Source organism: Neolamprologus multifasciatus, chromosome 18 (genome assembly GCF_963576455.1).
Source record: "Neolamprologus multifasciatus chromosome 18, fNeoMul1.2, whole genome shotgun sequence".
Taxonomy (NCBI): Eukaryota; Metazoa; Chordata; class Actinopteri; order Cichliformes; family Cichlidae; genus Neolamprologus; species Neolamprologus multifasciatus.
The window spans coordinates 1,355,464-1,371,869 of NC_140456.1; the positions used below are offsets into that span (position 1 = coordinate 1,355,464).

General features: G+C 43.3%; 1 protein-coding gene across 1 annotated transcript; it reads left to right on the top strand.

Moving 5' to 3' along the window:
- Window positions 1-159: 159 nt before the first annotated feature.
- Window positions 160-15,159, top strand: LOC146496924 (uncharacterized). Its single transcript, XM_085140331.1, has 4 exons — window positions 160-518; window positions 2,456-3,057; window positions 4,384-4,624; window positions 11,696-15,159. The coding sequence occupies exons 1-4, from the start codon at window positions 368-370 to the stop codon at window positions 13,153-13,155; spliced, it is 2,454 nt and encodes an 817-aa protein (XP_084996457.1). The 5' UTR covers window positions 160-367; the 3' UTR covers window positions 13,156-15,159.
- The last annotated feature ends 1,247 nt before the right edge of the window (window positions 15,160-16,406 follow it).

Consider the following 16,406-nt stretch of genomic DNA (forward strand, 5'->3'; position numbering starts at 1 on the left):
ACTTTATAAAAACAAAGCTTATCTGATGAGTAAAGTGTGAAGCTTTTATTAGATAACTTGGAAAAACAAGACAAATTATTTCTTCTGCGGGTTTATTTGGTTTAGCTTTAAAACTTTGGATGATTCTGACTCATGAAGCAAGTTTTTCATCTTAATCCTGCCACAAATCTCTTCTCTCCATTTCAGACATTTTACATTTGGTTTTCGTCTGTACAGGGCTTTTATTGTGAAACTCTGGGACACGAATAAGCCTTTGGGCGCATGCGTAGAAGAACTAGGTTTGCAGCAGCGGCTCTCGTGAGGCGCAGACCGAGCCGGAGGACGGTGTAGTATTCCCCCGCTCAGTACTCGGGCTACTGCAGTAGTCATGTGTACTCTTGAGTATCTGAAGGACTTGATCCAGCGGAGGCTGACGGCGGCCGCGGAGGAAATCTTCAGCGAGGTGGAGAAAACCTTCGTGCAGTACGAGGAGGAGCTCGACCGTCACCGGCGGCTGCAGCGGAAGCTGCTCCTCACAGGTGTGTAAAACCTGCACGTGCCGGAAATCAGCCAGCGGTGCTGCGTTCGAGGTCAAACTGGGAGTCGGAATTTTATTATGAAACGTAGCACACGAGCCCACATCCAAGATGGCGGCAGTGAACGTAAACTGTGGTAAAACTTGGAATGTGTGCAGCACAGCTGTGTACCTGCTCCGCCCATGAACGTGCCGCACAGGTGCCAGAAACTAACTGATGAGCTGAGCTCGGCAACAACAGGGAGGCTGCGCGTCAGCTCACCTGAACACACCTGGCTGATGCACGAGCCGATCGGTGGTTGGCTGGATCCGCTGCCGTCAGTAGTACAAAGTCAATTATTGACATCTTTGTTTGTTCATTTTATTCCAAACATGTAAACAATAAACCGAAGTTAATTTAACAAAGACAAACAAACAGCTTTACAAAATAACATACAAGGAAAGGAGTGGGAAGAAGTGCGCATGTCCCGCCGCTTCACCACAGTTATTGGTCAATATTTAATCAGCGTCCTTGTTGATATAATCTGCAGTCATAATCAGAGATGGGCAGTAACACGTTACTGTAATCCGATTACTTTTTTCAAGTAACTAGTAAGGTAAGGGATTACTATTGCAAAAATGGTAATTAGATTACCGTTACTTTCCCGTAGGAACGCTGCGTTACTGCGTTACTAAAAACGTGATTTTTTTTGCGAGAATGTCTCATGACAGTGACGTAAGCGAGTGCGACGTTCGTGACAACAGCTGTGTGCAGATCAACAATGGATCATATATCGAGTGCAGAGAGAGTATGAGCGTGCAGCGTTTAAAGCGTGGAAGTACTGACCTTACTTTGAGTTTGATTCCATAAAAAGTGACAAAAACATTAGTGTCCGTTGTGCGTGGGAAGAAAACTTCTTTTTACAAAGAAGTTGTAAAAAGAAGGGCACACCTGCACCAGGGTAAACCTCCGCCTACCCCACTCCTGCTTTACAGGTGAAAATAGAGCAACAGGACCGCTAGTCTTTGACTTTATTTATTTTCTGCTGTGTTTTACTTGCATCTATTTGAAAGACTGAGTGTAAACACACAAAATATTTTATTTTATGTGCTGGAATGTGCAGAAAATAGGTTTAAATATTAAACAAATTTCTTCCAGTCAGAGAATGTTGCAGATAATTAAATGTTTGTTTGATGCATAAAGTTAAAAGATTAAAACTAATAAAACAAGTTTTAAAAAGAGACTTTTCCATTTGATTACATTTTGTATGATGATTATGCAGAAAAAGTAGAATTGGGCTGAAAGATCTATCACTTTATCACCTATTCAGGTTGTAAATCCTGTTTTTAAAAAGTAACTAAGTAATTAATTACTTTTGAAAATAAGTAATCAGTAAAGTAACGGGATTACTTTTTTGGGGAAGTAATCAGTAATTATTTACTGATTACTTTTTTCAAGTAACTTGACCAACACTGGTCATAATAATAACGAACATATTTCTAATATAAACACCACATAACATCATTTTGTTTTTGCCTCCACACAACAAACCGACTCCTCCAGTTATGAGAAGTTAGTTGTAGAATCCAATAAGCAGGAATGAAACTCTGTCCACGGCCTGCTGGGAGACAGAGCTGCCAGATCATCAGCGTTTGTTTCCTCCTCACCTTCTGCAGGGAGGGCACGTCTGCTGAGACCCCTCTGACCCAGCTTGGATGAGTCAGAGGAACTTCATGGATGGCTGGATTTGTTATACACCTATAAGCTGAAACATCTCCCCAATGGGGGAAACCATTCTTTCTTTTTTTATGTCTCATATTTAAAAACTGGATGTTAAATTTGATGCTCCTGACCTTTGTGTGTGTGTGAGTGAACCACAGAGTTCACGAACCCTCATCAGGATCTCTGTGGGTTTTACTATCATCATACTGTTAACTTATTTCTTGTGCAACTTTGTTTAGATGTCCCACAGCAGTCTGTTGGTGAGGAGGAGGAGGTTCCCCCTGAGCAGCAGCTCTGGAACCAGGAGAGGAGCTCCAGTGTGGAGCAGGAGGAACCAGAAGCTCCACAGATTAAAGAGGAACAGGAGGAACTGTGCAGCAGTCAGGAGGGAGAGCAGCTGGGACTGAAGGAGGAGACGGATACCTTCATGGTGACTGCTGCTGAGGAAGGAGAGCACAGTGAACCAGACATGGAGCAGCTCTTCTCTCGGGGGCCTGATGCCTTCATGGTGACTGCTACATATGAGGAAAGTGAGGAAGGAAGGAAGCAGTTTTGTTGCCCAACGTGTGGCAAGTCTTTCAAACGGCGCAGTAATTTATTATCCCACACAAAAATCCACACGAGTGAGAAGCCCTATTCCTGCGAAACGTGCGGGAAGTCTTTCAACCGAGGCAGTAATCTGTTACGCCACATGAGGTCTCACACAGGGGAGAAGCCGTATGTTTGTAAGAGCTGTGGGACCAGGTTCTCTGAGTTCTCATCACTCAAAAGGCACAAAGCACATTTTGCACAGAGCTGCAATATGTGGAAGAAAAGTTACAGCATGTCCTTAAAATCCACGTGAGAACCTCACAGCTGAGAGGCCGTGACTGTGTCAGCGTTACTGCACCACGCAGCGACGTGGTCGTCCTGAAGCACCGACGGGCAGAAAACGTGTGGACATATCGACTGGACCGCGCTTCAGCAGCAGTCTCATGTGTAATGAGTCTGTTTCAATCTGAGGGAAACAACCAACAGTTTAAGGCAGAAAAACGTGGATCTTTCATGTTTTCATGAAGTCTCGGTGGCTCTGTGTGAGCCCGTCTGTTAGCCTGTTTGTTCCTCTTTAGTTCTCCGAGCGGGTTCTTCTCGCTGTGGAACATCGGATCACCGACATCTGTCACTGAGTTTGTGTTCTGGGAAATAAACGAGTGTAAAGACTGAGCAGTGGAGCGGCTCGTGTGTTTGGATGTTTTCTTGGTCTGTGTGTAAATAACAACATTATAAACCAGCAGAAACACTGAGGAGCTTTTAACAAGCTCAAGTTTCTCTTCTAGAGTCAGACAAGCACGTGAAGGAGCCTCCCTCTCTCCCCCAGGCCTCCCTCTCTCCCCCAGTCCTTCTCTGCTGGAGAATCCCAGCAGACTCAATCCATCCAGCTCTCAGAGAAACTGGAACAAAAGCTCCATCTCAGTCTCTACAGGCTTCAGTTAGCATGTCAAAGGTTAAAGTTCATCACAATTGCAGGAGGAAGCCTCCTCTCTATAGAAAGAGCACGCAGCACAACTCAGGTCTGCGACGGCACGAGCCGAGTCCACGGCTGAACCCAGCAGAAGAGCTGTGGAAGTGGATCGAGCTCCAGACAACTTTACACATCTGTAACTTTATACTCCTGTAAGTGTCCTTTACAGTCACATTTTACTGAGGTGACATACTTGAATACATATTCTGAATTTTGATATTTGAGAATAATTTATTTGTGATTATTTCATGAAATTTATTGTGAAGGTTTGTGTGGAAAATAAAGGAGTGAACAAAGTGGTTTGACTCTTGTGTCCTGGGTGCGCTCCTTTTAAATATAAATAACATGAGAACTGTAAGGAGTTCAAATGGACACTACACTTATATTAAACTTTTATGTATTTAATGTGTGTTGAGACTCCAGTCGGGTACATCCTTCCTTTTTCTTGTGGTGACCTACAAATAAAAGAAATACACAAGAACAAATATGAAAATATGGTTCTTTATTTATTATTATTTTGTGCAGAAATCCTCATTTTCCCTTTTTTCGATTTTCTTCTGTGTCTCTTTAAGACATTTCACTAAGTTGCTTTTCGTCTGTACAGGGCTTTTATTGTGAAACTCCGGGAGAGGACGAACCCTTTGGGCGCATGCGTAGAAGAACTAGGTTTGCAGCAGCGGCTCTCGTGAGGCGCGGACCGAGCCGGAGGACGGTGTAGTATTCCCCCCGCTCAGTACTCGGGTTACTGCAGTAGTCATGTGTACTCTGGAGTATCTGAAGGACTTTATCCAGCGGAGGCTGACGGCGGCCGCGGAGGAAATCTTCAGCGAGGTGGAGAAAACCTTCGTGCAGTACGAGGAGGAGCTCGACCGTCACCGGCGGCTGCAGCGGAAGCTGCTCCTCACAGGTGTGTTAAACTTGCACGTGCCGAAAAGCTAGCGAGGAGTTGTGCCACAGCGGTCTGGCACGCGGGTGTCCGCGCGGACAGCCTGAGCCAACATGGCCGAGAGTCACGGGGTCACTTCCGGCGTCATCCTCAGCTTTCGCCCCCCTTTGGTGTCAAACCTGCGCCTCTGGGCTATGCGTTGGCAGTACTGATGTAAGTTTGCCTGCTGTCAGTGGTTTATTAAGGGTCCACGAAGGTGTGACGGCTCGATAGTAGAGCTGTAGAAATGTAAACGGCTTCACTGAGCTCGATTCTTCAGTTTGAGGGTAAATCTCTGTGAACACGGAGCTCGTGAAGTCTGACAGCAGGTTGGGGGGTCAACCAGACCCCTCCTGGTCGAACAGCTTCTCAGACACGAGGCACATCCTGCTCTTTAAGAATCTAATGATGTCACACATTAAAGCTGAAAGTTGAGCAAAAACAACATTTTGTTGTACTTTTAGAAAGAACAAGTTCCTGTTGCTATTATATCCAAACTGTGTGACGCTGTTCTCGCTCATTGACGCTCTGATTTCATATCAGTGTGATGCAGTGACTGTGACAGAGGAGAAAACCAGATTAGAACATGCTGCTGTTTTATTCTGATAAATATGCTGACAGCACGCTGCACTCCTCCCTGCCTGAAGAACCTGAAATGTGTTACAGTTAAAATATAAAACTAATAAACTACCAGTTAAAGTATTTACTGTTGGCCAATCAAAAGTCAAAGGAATCATTCTGCAGACGACTGTTTCCTTATCTGTGTTTCATGGATCAATATCAGTGCACATGTGTGTAGAGGCTGCTTTGTGATGAATTAAAGCAGTGTGAGAATGGTATTAATGGAAGATGAAGGTGGTGTGTTATCTGAACAGCTGGTGGAGCCTCCACTTGTCTAAAATTGTGGCTTTAAAGTCAGAAAGCGATTTGAGGTCACATGTTTGCTCCTGATTCAGCGAATGTTTCTATTCGTCCTCTCACTGACACAGAGATGCAGAACAGTAATAGTCATCTGAGACGATTTCCCCGCAGCGTTACACCAGCGGCAGGATGGATCCATGTTTCCATGGTTACTCTGACCTCGAGACCGATCATACCTGGAAACGTTTTTCCTTCTTGTGTTTTAGTTTTAGTGAAACTGTGAAAACTGTAGCCTCAGTGTCTTGTTCGCGCTGACAGCGGTGTGGTCTTCTGCTTCAGGCTTCAGCATGCCGCCCATTCAGAGATGCTCTTCTGATCACTTTGGATGTGACGAGCATCGATTTTAGTTACTGCTGTCGTCCTGTCAGAGTTCTGCCTTTCTCCTCTGACACAAAGAAGCTACTTCCTCTCAGAGAACTGCTGCTCTCTGGACAGTTTCTCTTTTTCAGACCTCCTTTGTAGGGCTGGGCCATATCATACCGTCCACGGTAACACCGTATAATGTTAGGCAATGATAAGAAAATGAAAAATCGTGATAGAATATGAGTAAAACGCGCATGCGCAGTGTTTTCATAAACACATGGCAGAAAAAGCACGGCGGCGACGGAGAACGAGAAGAGTGAAAGTGGATCGTTGAATGAAACGGATGAACCAGAACTGGTTTGTAAAAATGCTGCAGCTTCACTGGTGGAACTGGTTTAGCTTTCGTCCGGCGCTCAAAAATCTGTCAAAAATGTTTCAGTACGACTTTGCTGCGAAGCCGCACCGCTTGATGGACTGTCGGAGCATTACGGCCATCGTAGGCGGAGCCTCGTGGAGTGATACGTACCGTGCTTCAACATGACGTTACCGTATTGTTTGTGTATTTTAAACTCAAGGCTGTCGGTCGTGCAGTAGAACAGAGCAGCTGTGAGAGAATTCAGCATTAATGAGTCGATGGTACAAAAGTGGAGGAAACAAGAAGAATGAGTTGAGTAAAGTTAGACGTATCTGACTGTTTTTACTGCAGTTCCATGTTTCAAAGCTCCTCTTTTTACCTTTTGTGGTTATTATACATGGCTATGCTCAGCATATGTCAGCCCAATTTCCACTGGAAATGCCTTTTGGTTAAACTGTCAGCAAAGAATTTGCATTTGCACTGTTAAAATGTTATATATAAAAACAGCTGCTTGTTATTTTGTCTCGAATCAATTATATCGTCAGTGATATCGTTTTGGCAAATTTTCAAATGTGTATCGTTGTAAGTATTTTTGGTCATATCGCCCGGCCCTACATCTTTGTAAACTCTGAGATGTTTGTGTGGGAAAAATCAGCCCATCAGCAGTTTCTGAAATAGGAGTTTCTTCTTCCTCCTCAATTTTCTGATGCTCAGTTTGACCCTCGGCTGATGTCATCACCATCTCTACATGCATACATACACTGAGCTGCTGCCGTGTCATTGGCTGATTAGAAATTAGTGTTAATGAGCAGCTGCACAGGCGTCTCTAATAAAGTGGCCAGTGAGTGTAGACCACAGCTTAGTACATCTGTTATTGTTTGATATTCATGAGCTGTGGGCAGAAACTGAGTGAGTGAGATCACCGATGAAGGCGGAGAACACGAGCGTCGTCCAAACGGTGTCTGGACTCGGCGTCAGAGGGAGGGTGAGGAGTTTGGTTATTCAGGAGCGTCTCAGAGCTCCTCAAGGAGCAAGTGGAGATATTCGGGCATCTGGCCAGGATGGCTCCTGGGTGAGGTGTTCCAGGCATGTCCTACCAGGAGAAGCCTCCAGGGCAGACGTGGGGCACACTGGAGAGATTACGTCTCAGGTGGCTTGGAATGAGCTGGAGAAGCTGGCTGGGAAGAGGGAGGCCCCCGTGATCCGGAGCCTGGTCAGGAAATAGGTGGAACCAGTAATAGGTTTTTGAGTTTCAGTAGAGATCTGTAAGCAGTGACGGGAAAAAATTCCCCCAGGTATTAAAATTCTAATTTCCAGGTTAATATTTGTTATTCTGAGGGCCTGAAGGGCGTTAAAAGTAAAAGGAATTTTGCATCACTGCCCCCTTGTGGCGAGAGTAGTTATTTAAAACCAAAAACCTCCAGTGGTGATTGTAGAGTCTGTTGGCCCCCAGGCAAAAATTCATATTTATTCATTATTCATAAAAACAAACAAAACATAAATAATCATTTAAATAATAATCAAGTAAATTTTAATTTTCCTAAGAAGTTTCCTGTCTTGGTCGATGGCAAACGGATCCTCTGAACATCTGTAATTAACACAAAGTCACTTTATATGTAGCTACTTAAAAACGTCAAAGGTGCTGATATTGATATGAGTTATATGACTAAACCTAGAACATAAGACACACACAGCTGTACCTCAGCGTCAGACCTAGAATGAGCCTGGCAAACAGAAATGTGGCTCTGCAACAAATGTTCACAAGAGAAAACTCGGAATTTTATTGGAAAAATAATTTCACTGTGAGCAGCAGCAACTTCCCATCTCAGTGAGAATGACACTGCTTGGTAGAGGAATACGATGGCTATCCTGTGATGTACAGGTCCTTCTCAAAAAATTAGCATATTTCATCCGACCAATAAAAGAAAAGTGTTTTCAATACAAAAAAAGTCAACCTTTGAATAATTATGTTCAGTTATGCTCTCAATACTTGGTCGGGAATCCTTTTGCAGAAATGGCTGCTTCAATGCGGCGTGGCATGGAGGCAATCAGCCTGTGGCACTGCTGAGGTGTTATGGAGGCCCAGGATGCTTCGATAGCGGCCTTAAGCTCACCCAGAGTGTTGGGTCTTCACAATATCCCACAGATTCTCTACGGGGGTCAGGTCAGGAGAGTTGGCAGGCCAATTGAGCACAGTAATACCATGGTCAGTAAACCATTTACCAGTGGTTTTGGCACTGTGAGCAGGTGCCAGGTCGTGCTGAAAAATGAAATCTTCATCTCCATAAAGCTTTTCAGCAGATGGAAGCAGGAAGTGCTCCAAAATCTCCTGATAGCTGCATTGACCCTGCGCTTGATAAAACACAGTGGACCAACACCAGCAGCTGACATGGCACCCAGACCATCACTGACTGTGGCTACTTGACACTGGACTAAAGGCATTTTGGCATTTCCCTCTCCCCAGTCTTCCTCCAGACTCTGGCACCTTGATTTCTGAATGACATGCAAAAGTTGCTTTCATCTGAAAAAAGTACTTTGGACCACTGAGCAACAGTCCAGCGCTGCTTCTCTGTAGCCCAGGTCAGGCACTTCTGCTGCTGTTTCTGGTTCAAAAGTGGCTTGACCTGGGGAATGCGGCACCTGTAGCCCATTTCCTGCACACGCCTGCACACGGTGGCTCTGGATGTTTCTACTCCAGACACTGCTTTCGCAGGTCCCCCGGGGTCTGGAATCGGTCCTTCTCCACAATCTTCCTCAGGGTCCGGTCACCTCTTCTCGTTGTGCATTTTCTGCCACACTTTTCCTTCCCACAGACGTCCCACTGAGGTGCCTTGATACAGCTTGAATACAACAGCCTATTCGTTCAGGAATTTCTTTCTGTGTCTTACCCTCTTGCTTGAGGGCGTCAATGATGGCCTTCTGGACAGCAGTCAGGTCGGCAGTCTTACCCATGATTGTGGTTTTGAGTAATGAACCAGGCTGGGAGTTTTTACAAGCCTCGGGAATCTTTTGCAGGTGTTTAGAGTTGATTCGTTGATTCAGATGATTAGGTTGATAGCTCGTTTAGAGAACATTTTCATGATATGCAAATTTTTTGAGATAGGAATTTTGGGTTTAATTTAGTCTAATGTTTATCAGTACATTACAGGAAATAATGAACTTTATCACAATATGCTAATTTTTTGAGAAGGGCCTGTACATATGGTCCATGTAGGGCAAAAGTTTTGGGCGTGAAATAAAGAGAAAGACATTTCTTCCACTTTGTTCTCCAGACTCCGTTTTTAGAGCAGGTGATGACATCATCCAGTGGCAACAAAATTCCTTGAAAAGTCAAATTCTAGATAAAAATTGGTGCCCCTTTTTTCGGACACTCTGTGTTTTTTGGATTTTGTGAAAATCATGTGACGAATCACCACCGAAAGTCATAGCACACTATTCCCCATCAAGCCTCACACAATAATATAACAGGGCGCGTTTCTTAAAGCTGCGAGGCGTTTTGCTTCAAAATTTAGAAGTGAGCTGTTGCATCAGCACACTTAATTAACTTGGAGATTCAGATCTGGAATTGATATGTCATTGTGAGATGATGGTTTTATTAGAGAGGATGTCTCACTGTCAGGGAGAACTTCAGAAATGCAGCAATTAAAAAATGTTTTGGGATCTATGAGGTTTTGGCCTTCCACCGAAGAAAACTCACCAGTTTTCTGATAAAAACATTGTTTCACAGTTTGGTAAAATAAGGTGTGGTGGGGCGTGGTCTGCTAATCACGCCCGCCGGGTTAAAACACGGGGACTCAGGTGTGTGTGGTTGTTGTTGTGGTGAGTGTGAATAAAAATGGCTCAAAATGATATTCAGTGGTCCCGCCGTTCCTTATTCTCACCACCACAAAAGTTTCACTTACTGGTGCTTAAAATTAGGGGTGGGCGATAGAAACGATATAAATTTGGCCAACGATAGAGATTTTGACTATATCGCTCTATCGCGATAGCGCATGTTGATGATGTCATCAAGCTGCGTCTGTTTTGGTCGAAAGCATCGCAGCGGCTACGACCATTATCATCTGCAAATTATGGCGGGTGACAGTCATAGCAAAGAGATGAAGCACTTTTGAAATACGAGGAAAGCCAAAAACTGCGCTTCCTCCACTTCCGTAACATTGATTCATTAATGTTGAATTCTCTCGCAGCTGCTCTATTCCATGTTGTTGCAGTATATTAATGACTAACCTCGTATTGTGGATGAATAATCTCAGTTGTTCTCCTGACTGAAGTTTGGCCGTGTATAGCATCCTGCTATGATTGCATTTGTCCCTGACCACCAGAATCCCTCACGTTAACTTTTATCAGTGGAAAAAAAGTTAGCGTTCATCCTCCAGCTTCACTGTGCTAATGTTATGCTAACATAGCTGTGTCGCTAGCAATCACGTAGCACAACATTATATACCAGGTAGTCCAACTTCAGTAACCCTACAAACGTCACTGCTGTTTAGTTTTCTGTCTTCATTTATGTTGGAAGTGACAGCAGAGCTGTACGTTTGAATTAGTTTCATAAATCTCTCAGTCAGAACATGGTATCAAATGTTTAGGTGTAAAGTAGCGAGCTAACTTCCTGTTAGCTTCTAACTCCGTTAAATTTAATAACCTCTGTTTTCATGGATGCCTGGATGTTAAACTTAATTGTTACACCCGATAAAGCAGCAACGCTGATGATTTAATTAAAGATGAAAGAATTTAGACAGTTTTTAACTCTTAATGTTCATTTGACTTTGGGACCTGAAGTGGACGGAGTTTTGGACCCAGATTACTCCGTGAAGCTCCTCACTATGGCAGCTGTAATGCTCTGACGATCCATCAAGCAGTGCAGCTTACCAAAGTTGTACTAAAACATTTTTTAACAGATTTCTGCAGCCAAAATCAGTTCGAGGTCAGTAAGCACAACCAGAATTCATACATAAGGCACACTCTCGATTTTTGAGAAAATTAAAGGATTGTAAGTGTGCCTTATAGTGTGGACAATACGTTATACAGAAGAAAATAATATATCGTGATATATATCGTTACCGCACATGCTTCAAATTATATCGCGATATGAATTTTAGGCCCTATCGCCCAGCCCTACTTAAAATACATTGTTGTTTGTCCTATGGACAAAAATGACAGGAAACAAACAGGTATCTATGAGTAAAGTGACAGAGAGTGTTTGCCTGTAAGCAATAGTGATGACTAACTGCACGTTGAATTTATGGCAGTGTAACAGACTCATGCTTCTTCAGCCTTTTTCTCTCCTAAAGATCAGCGAGATAAAACACTCCTCTCTAATGGTTTATGCTCTGTAATGAAGTTAGGAAGTCGGCTAATGTTTGATCTGCCGTTAGCCGCTTTGAGGTCTGCTCTGACTGAAAATGTGTCGCCCAAATTATTTGGCACACTTCAGATTTCATTTGTGTAGTAACGTATTGCCTTTGTTCCTCCAGACCTCCCACAGCAACGTGAAAATGGAGAGGAGGAGATTCTTACTGACCAGGAGAGACCCTCAGGGGTGGACCAGGATGAACCACAGCAACCACGGATTAAAGAGGAACAGGAGGAACTCTGCACCAGTCAGAACCCCCAACCTCCACAGATAAAAGAGGAGGAGGAAGAAGTTAGCACCAGTCCAGAGGACCCAGAATCTTCACAGATTAAAGAAGAAGGGAAGGAACCCTGCACCAGTCAGGACGGAGAGCAGGTCGTGCTGAAGGAGGAGACTGATACCTTTACGGTGACTCCTGTTCAAGAGGAAGATGGCTGCAGTGAAGCAGGACCAAACAATGTTCTGCTCTCCCCTCTGAGCCCTCCTGACGCTGAGAATGGGAAGAAGTACTATCGTATTTACACAATGAAATATCTTGAAAGAATTCAGACAGTTGACAAAAGATACTGTTGCAAAATATGTGGGAAAGGTTTCGCTCACAGGTGTAATTTGGTGGACCACATGAGAATTCACACTGGTGAAAAGCCATACACATGTGAAACATGCGGGAAAAGTTTCAACAGAGTTGGTAATTTTAATGCCCACATGAGAAACCACACGGGTAAGAAGCCCTATGCTTGTGAAACGTGTGGGAAAGGTTTTAATCATCGATGCAATTTAGTGGACCACGTGAGAATTCACACAGGTGAGAAACCATACACATGTGAAACATGCGGGAAAAGTTTCAATCGAGTTGGTAATTTTAATGCCCACATGAGAACTCATGCAAGTAAGAAGATGTTTTCTTGTGAAACCTGCGGGAAAGGTTTCAATAGAAGGGGCCACTTTAATGCCCACTTGAAAACGCACACAGGGGAGAAACCTTATCCCTGTTACACTTGTGGGAAAACGTTTATAAATGCATCAAGGCTCAAATTTCACATGATAATTCACACCGGTAAGAAACCCTATTCTTGTGAAACATGTGGGAAGCGTTTTATTCGAAAAGTGCACTTAACCACCCACATGAGAATTCACACAGGTGAGAAACCTTATCCTTGCGAGGTATGTGAGAAAAGATTTATTGACGCGTCAACGTTGAAGTGTCACATGAGAACTCACACAGGGGAAAAACCGTATGTTTGTAACATCTGTGGGAAAGCATTTTCTGTCTTATCGACCTTTAAAAGTCACACCTCGGTTCATACAGGTGAGAAACCGTATTCCTGTGAAATATGTGGGAAAACATTCAGTCGCAGTGGTCACTTGACTGTACACGTAAGAACTCACACGGGTGAGAAGCCATACTCGTGTAAAACATGTGACAAAACATTCAGTCAAAGGCATCATTTGACTTCCCACATGAGATCTCACACAGGTGAGAAGCGGTATTCTTGCCAAATGTGTGAGAAAAGCTTTGTTCAAAGCAGTCATTTGTGGCGCCACATGCGAACTCACACAGGCGAGACATCGTCGTCCTGAAACATCTCTGTAGGATTATCTTCAAGTGACGCTTAGGAAAATAATAGAGGTTAACAGAGGAACTTTCAGATCTCAGAGCTCTGTAGTTTATTGCATGTGACAAAGTACTCGATGCATCAAATGAATAATGATTTGATCTTTCAGAGACAGTGAGGCCGTCAGATTTGTCCCGTCTGTAAGTTTTGATTTTTACAGAAACACGTTGCATATTTTGAAAAATGCTGCCTTTCATCTCCTCTTTTGTTCACTTTTGTGCTGTTAGAAAAAGAAGTTAATGTTACAACATGTTAAGGCTTTTACTTTTTCTTATCTCTCTTCTTTTTCTCGTCACCCCCCATGGCAGTTGTGCAGGCTGCCCCTCGCTTGGCCTGGTCCTGTTGGAGGTTTCTTCCTGTTAGAAGGGAGTTCTTCCTCCCCACAGTGCTCCATGTGTCTGATTGGTTCTCTGTAAGAGTGTGGTTAAGGCTACTGTTATAGAGATAATCATAGTCACAATTACTTAGATCATTATTGGCCAGTTATTGAACTTAAAATGTCTTTTTACTGACTGTATACAAACACATACACACACACACACACACACACAAAACCCTTATAGTTAAAATAAAAAGTGGTTTAATCCTAATTATTTTTTGAATCATTGAAAGCAAAAATCTGCAGACCTCATTCTGGGATGTGAACCTCACCCATAAAGCTCTTTGAGATGACTGTTATTGTGAACTTGGCAGTGTTGGAAGGTTACTTTTAAAATGTATTCCACTACAGATTACATAATACATGCCCCAAAATGTAGTTTGTAACATATTTCTTTAAATTACTTAATGTCAGTAACATGTTCTGAATACTTTAGATTACTTGATATATTGTCATGGTTTTTACAACTACATGGAGTACTGTGTGATTTATTACTATTACTGAAGGCTACTTGCCACTGAGCTAATATTGTTAGCTGGCGTTAGCTGAGGTTAGTTCATAGACTGCTTTAGGAACTGCACATGATTATTTGCACCTAGCAGGCTGTTAATGCTTTCCACCAAGTCGAACAGTCTGCAGTCTAATAGTAATAAATCACACAGCATTAGTAAAATCGAAGATACTGAAGTGGCACATAACCCAGGTAGCTACCACAACTAAAACAAGGTAGCTGCAGTAGACTAACGTTAGTTTCAATAAAGAGCTTACTTCCAGATGTTTCTTTAGGTTGGAGTCTTTTGACGCTGAGAGCAGCTTGGTTGCTGACAAACAGAGTTTTCATTGCACGGTCAGATTTCATCCCTTTCTTCTTTAAATATGAAGTATTGTTGGAAATTCCAAGTAATAAATGTATTCCTACCTGTGCACTGTTGGTTCTGTTGTGCTGGCTCCAGGTCCATTGCGTAACTGATGCCACCAACATTAACAGGACGCTTGCATTAGAGCCTTTATTGTGTGTTTGTTTGGGTTTCTGACAATGCGTTTAAAAATTAAAGAGGGGACAGCCGAACATATGAAACACATGTATGTATCATATGTAATCCATTTATTTCAACAAAGTAACTGTTTTCTAATTTCTTTTTAAACGGTAACTGTAACAGAATACAGTTACTCATATTTAGTATTTTGAATGTATTCCATTACTCCCCAACACTGGAACTTGCTCTATTAATAAAACTGGCCTGAGCTGAGCAGAGGTTCCCTCTTACTCTGTCTTTGTTTGCATGTTTATGCGTTACGTTTCTTTCTTTGTGCGGCTGGATTTACAGGAAGTGTTCCAGCTCCCGCACCATTAGTGTAGTGTCTAATATTACAATAGTTTTCTCATTATTTTAAGTATATGTTTCCAAAGAGTCTTTTTTTACATCAGTGTTTCTCCATGAAAACACTTCCTGTTTGGTCAGTTTTAATAGAATTTTTTTTGCTTAGTTTATATTTTTGTCTTTTTTATGGTTACAGTCTTTTCACTGTATCACTCACTGCTGTAAATGAACCTGTAGAAATAAAATTTCTTCTGTCAAAGAAACCTGATAACATTTCTTTCACTGCTGTGTGTGTGTTTCGGGGGTTTCACGACGGACGTCAAACTTCTGTTTCAGACCAGCTAAACTTCCTGCAGCGGCTAATCCAGCGATGAGAGCTGATGATGGTCGGGTCTCTGGCTACCACCCAGTTTTCAGATGGAGAGTTTCCAAAGGGAGCGCATCAGGTGAGAAGTGAGAGGACCATGAGGCGTCCATCAGGTATCCCAGAGCTGCGATCTGAAGCCACGTAACGACTACAGACCTTTGGTCAAATTCATGACTGAAGCAGCAGCGGGTGTACGACTGCAGAGTTAAACCGCTCAAGTCTCAGGTGAGTGAAGCAAATAACTACCAATAGAAGTTAAGGACATCGCCTGCTGACCTATCAGGGAGTCGTAAGTACATTTTAGCTGAGGTCACCAGTAGGCGGGCTGCGGCCTGGATGATTACTAGATTCTAGACTGATTTTAATCTGAAAGTGCTGCGAGCGCACCAACATGTTTATGAAGATGTCTCTGAAGGTGAAGCTTTTCCACCTCACAGCCTCCACCCAGGCCATACGCCACCTCCTCATGGTGGTCCACATGGGAAACTGAAAAAACCTGACGCCGTTTCCCTGGGGGTCCCCTTCTGGTCAAGTGTGCGGTTGTGACAGTTTATACTGCAGCAGGCAACCATGGCGACCACTTTATGTCCCATAATGCACTGTGTTATGACAGTTCAAGCAAAACCAGGAGTGGAAGGAGGAGCAAACACCTGATGAGTCCGTGGGTGGATTTTCTCTCAGATGTGGACACAGTTCCACAAACAAGTTCAGCCCAGGCCTCAGCCCTCACACACACATACACAAAGGCTTCTTATCCAGAGTCACCTGAGGGGCTTAAAATAAAGAACTTCCTCCCAGCACAGATGTTCTGGTCCTCTCCTGATGGGAAGCATTTAAACTGACTATCCATCATTTCTGGGATTTCCAGCTGAGGTATTCAGAATTTTCTGGACTGCTGTGGAAAAACGTTTGTTTCAGCCCCTTCAGGTCTGAACTCTGACAGACAAATCTGAGTATTAAAAACAATGTTTTTAATATTTGGAACTGAACGTGTTGATAAATAAACGTTTGAAGCTGAAGTTAAAAACATCAACGCGCTGCTTCAGAAACAGGCTTGGTTCATCTGAACAGAGTCGCGTGATCAGTGACATTCAGCACGTGGCTGCTTCAGTGCCTGATTTAATGGTTTATAATGAAGTGAGTCATTG

What these genes read in the sequence shown, in the direction of transcription:
- LOC146496924 (XM_085140331.1), top strand. Translation starts at nt 368, where the DNA reads ATGTGTACTCTTGAGTATCTGAAGGACTTGATCCAGCGGAGGCTGACG. An exon ending in GCGGAAGCTGCTCCTCACAG is followed by an intron (nt 519 to 2,455) that starts GTGTGTAAAACC and finishes AACTTTGTTTAG; the next exon opens with ATGTCCCACAGCAGTCTGTT. An exon ending in GCATGTCCTTAAAATCCACG is followed by an intron (nt 3,058 to 4,383) that starts TGAGAACCTCAC and finishes TAGAAGAACTAG; the next exon opens with GTTTGCAGCAGCGGCTCTCG.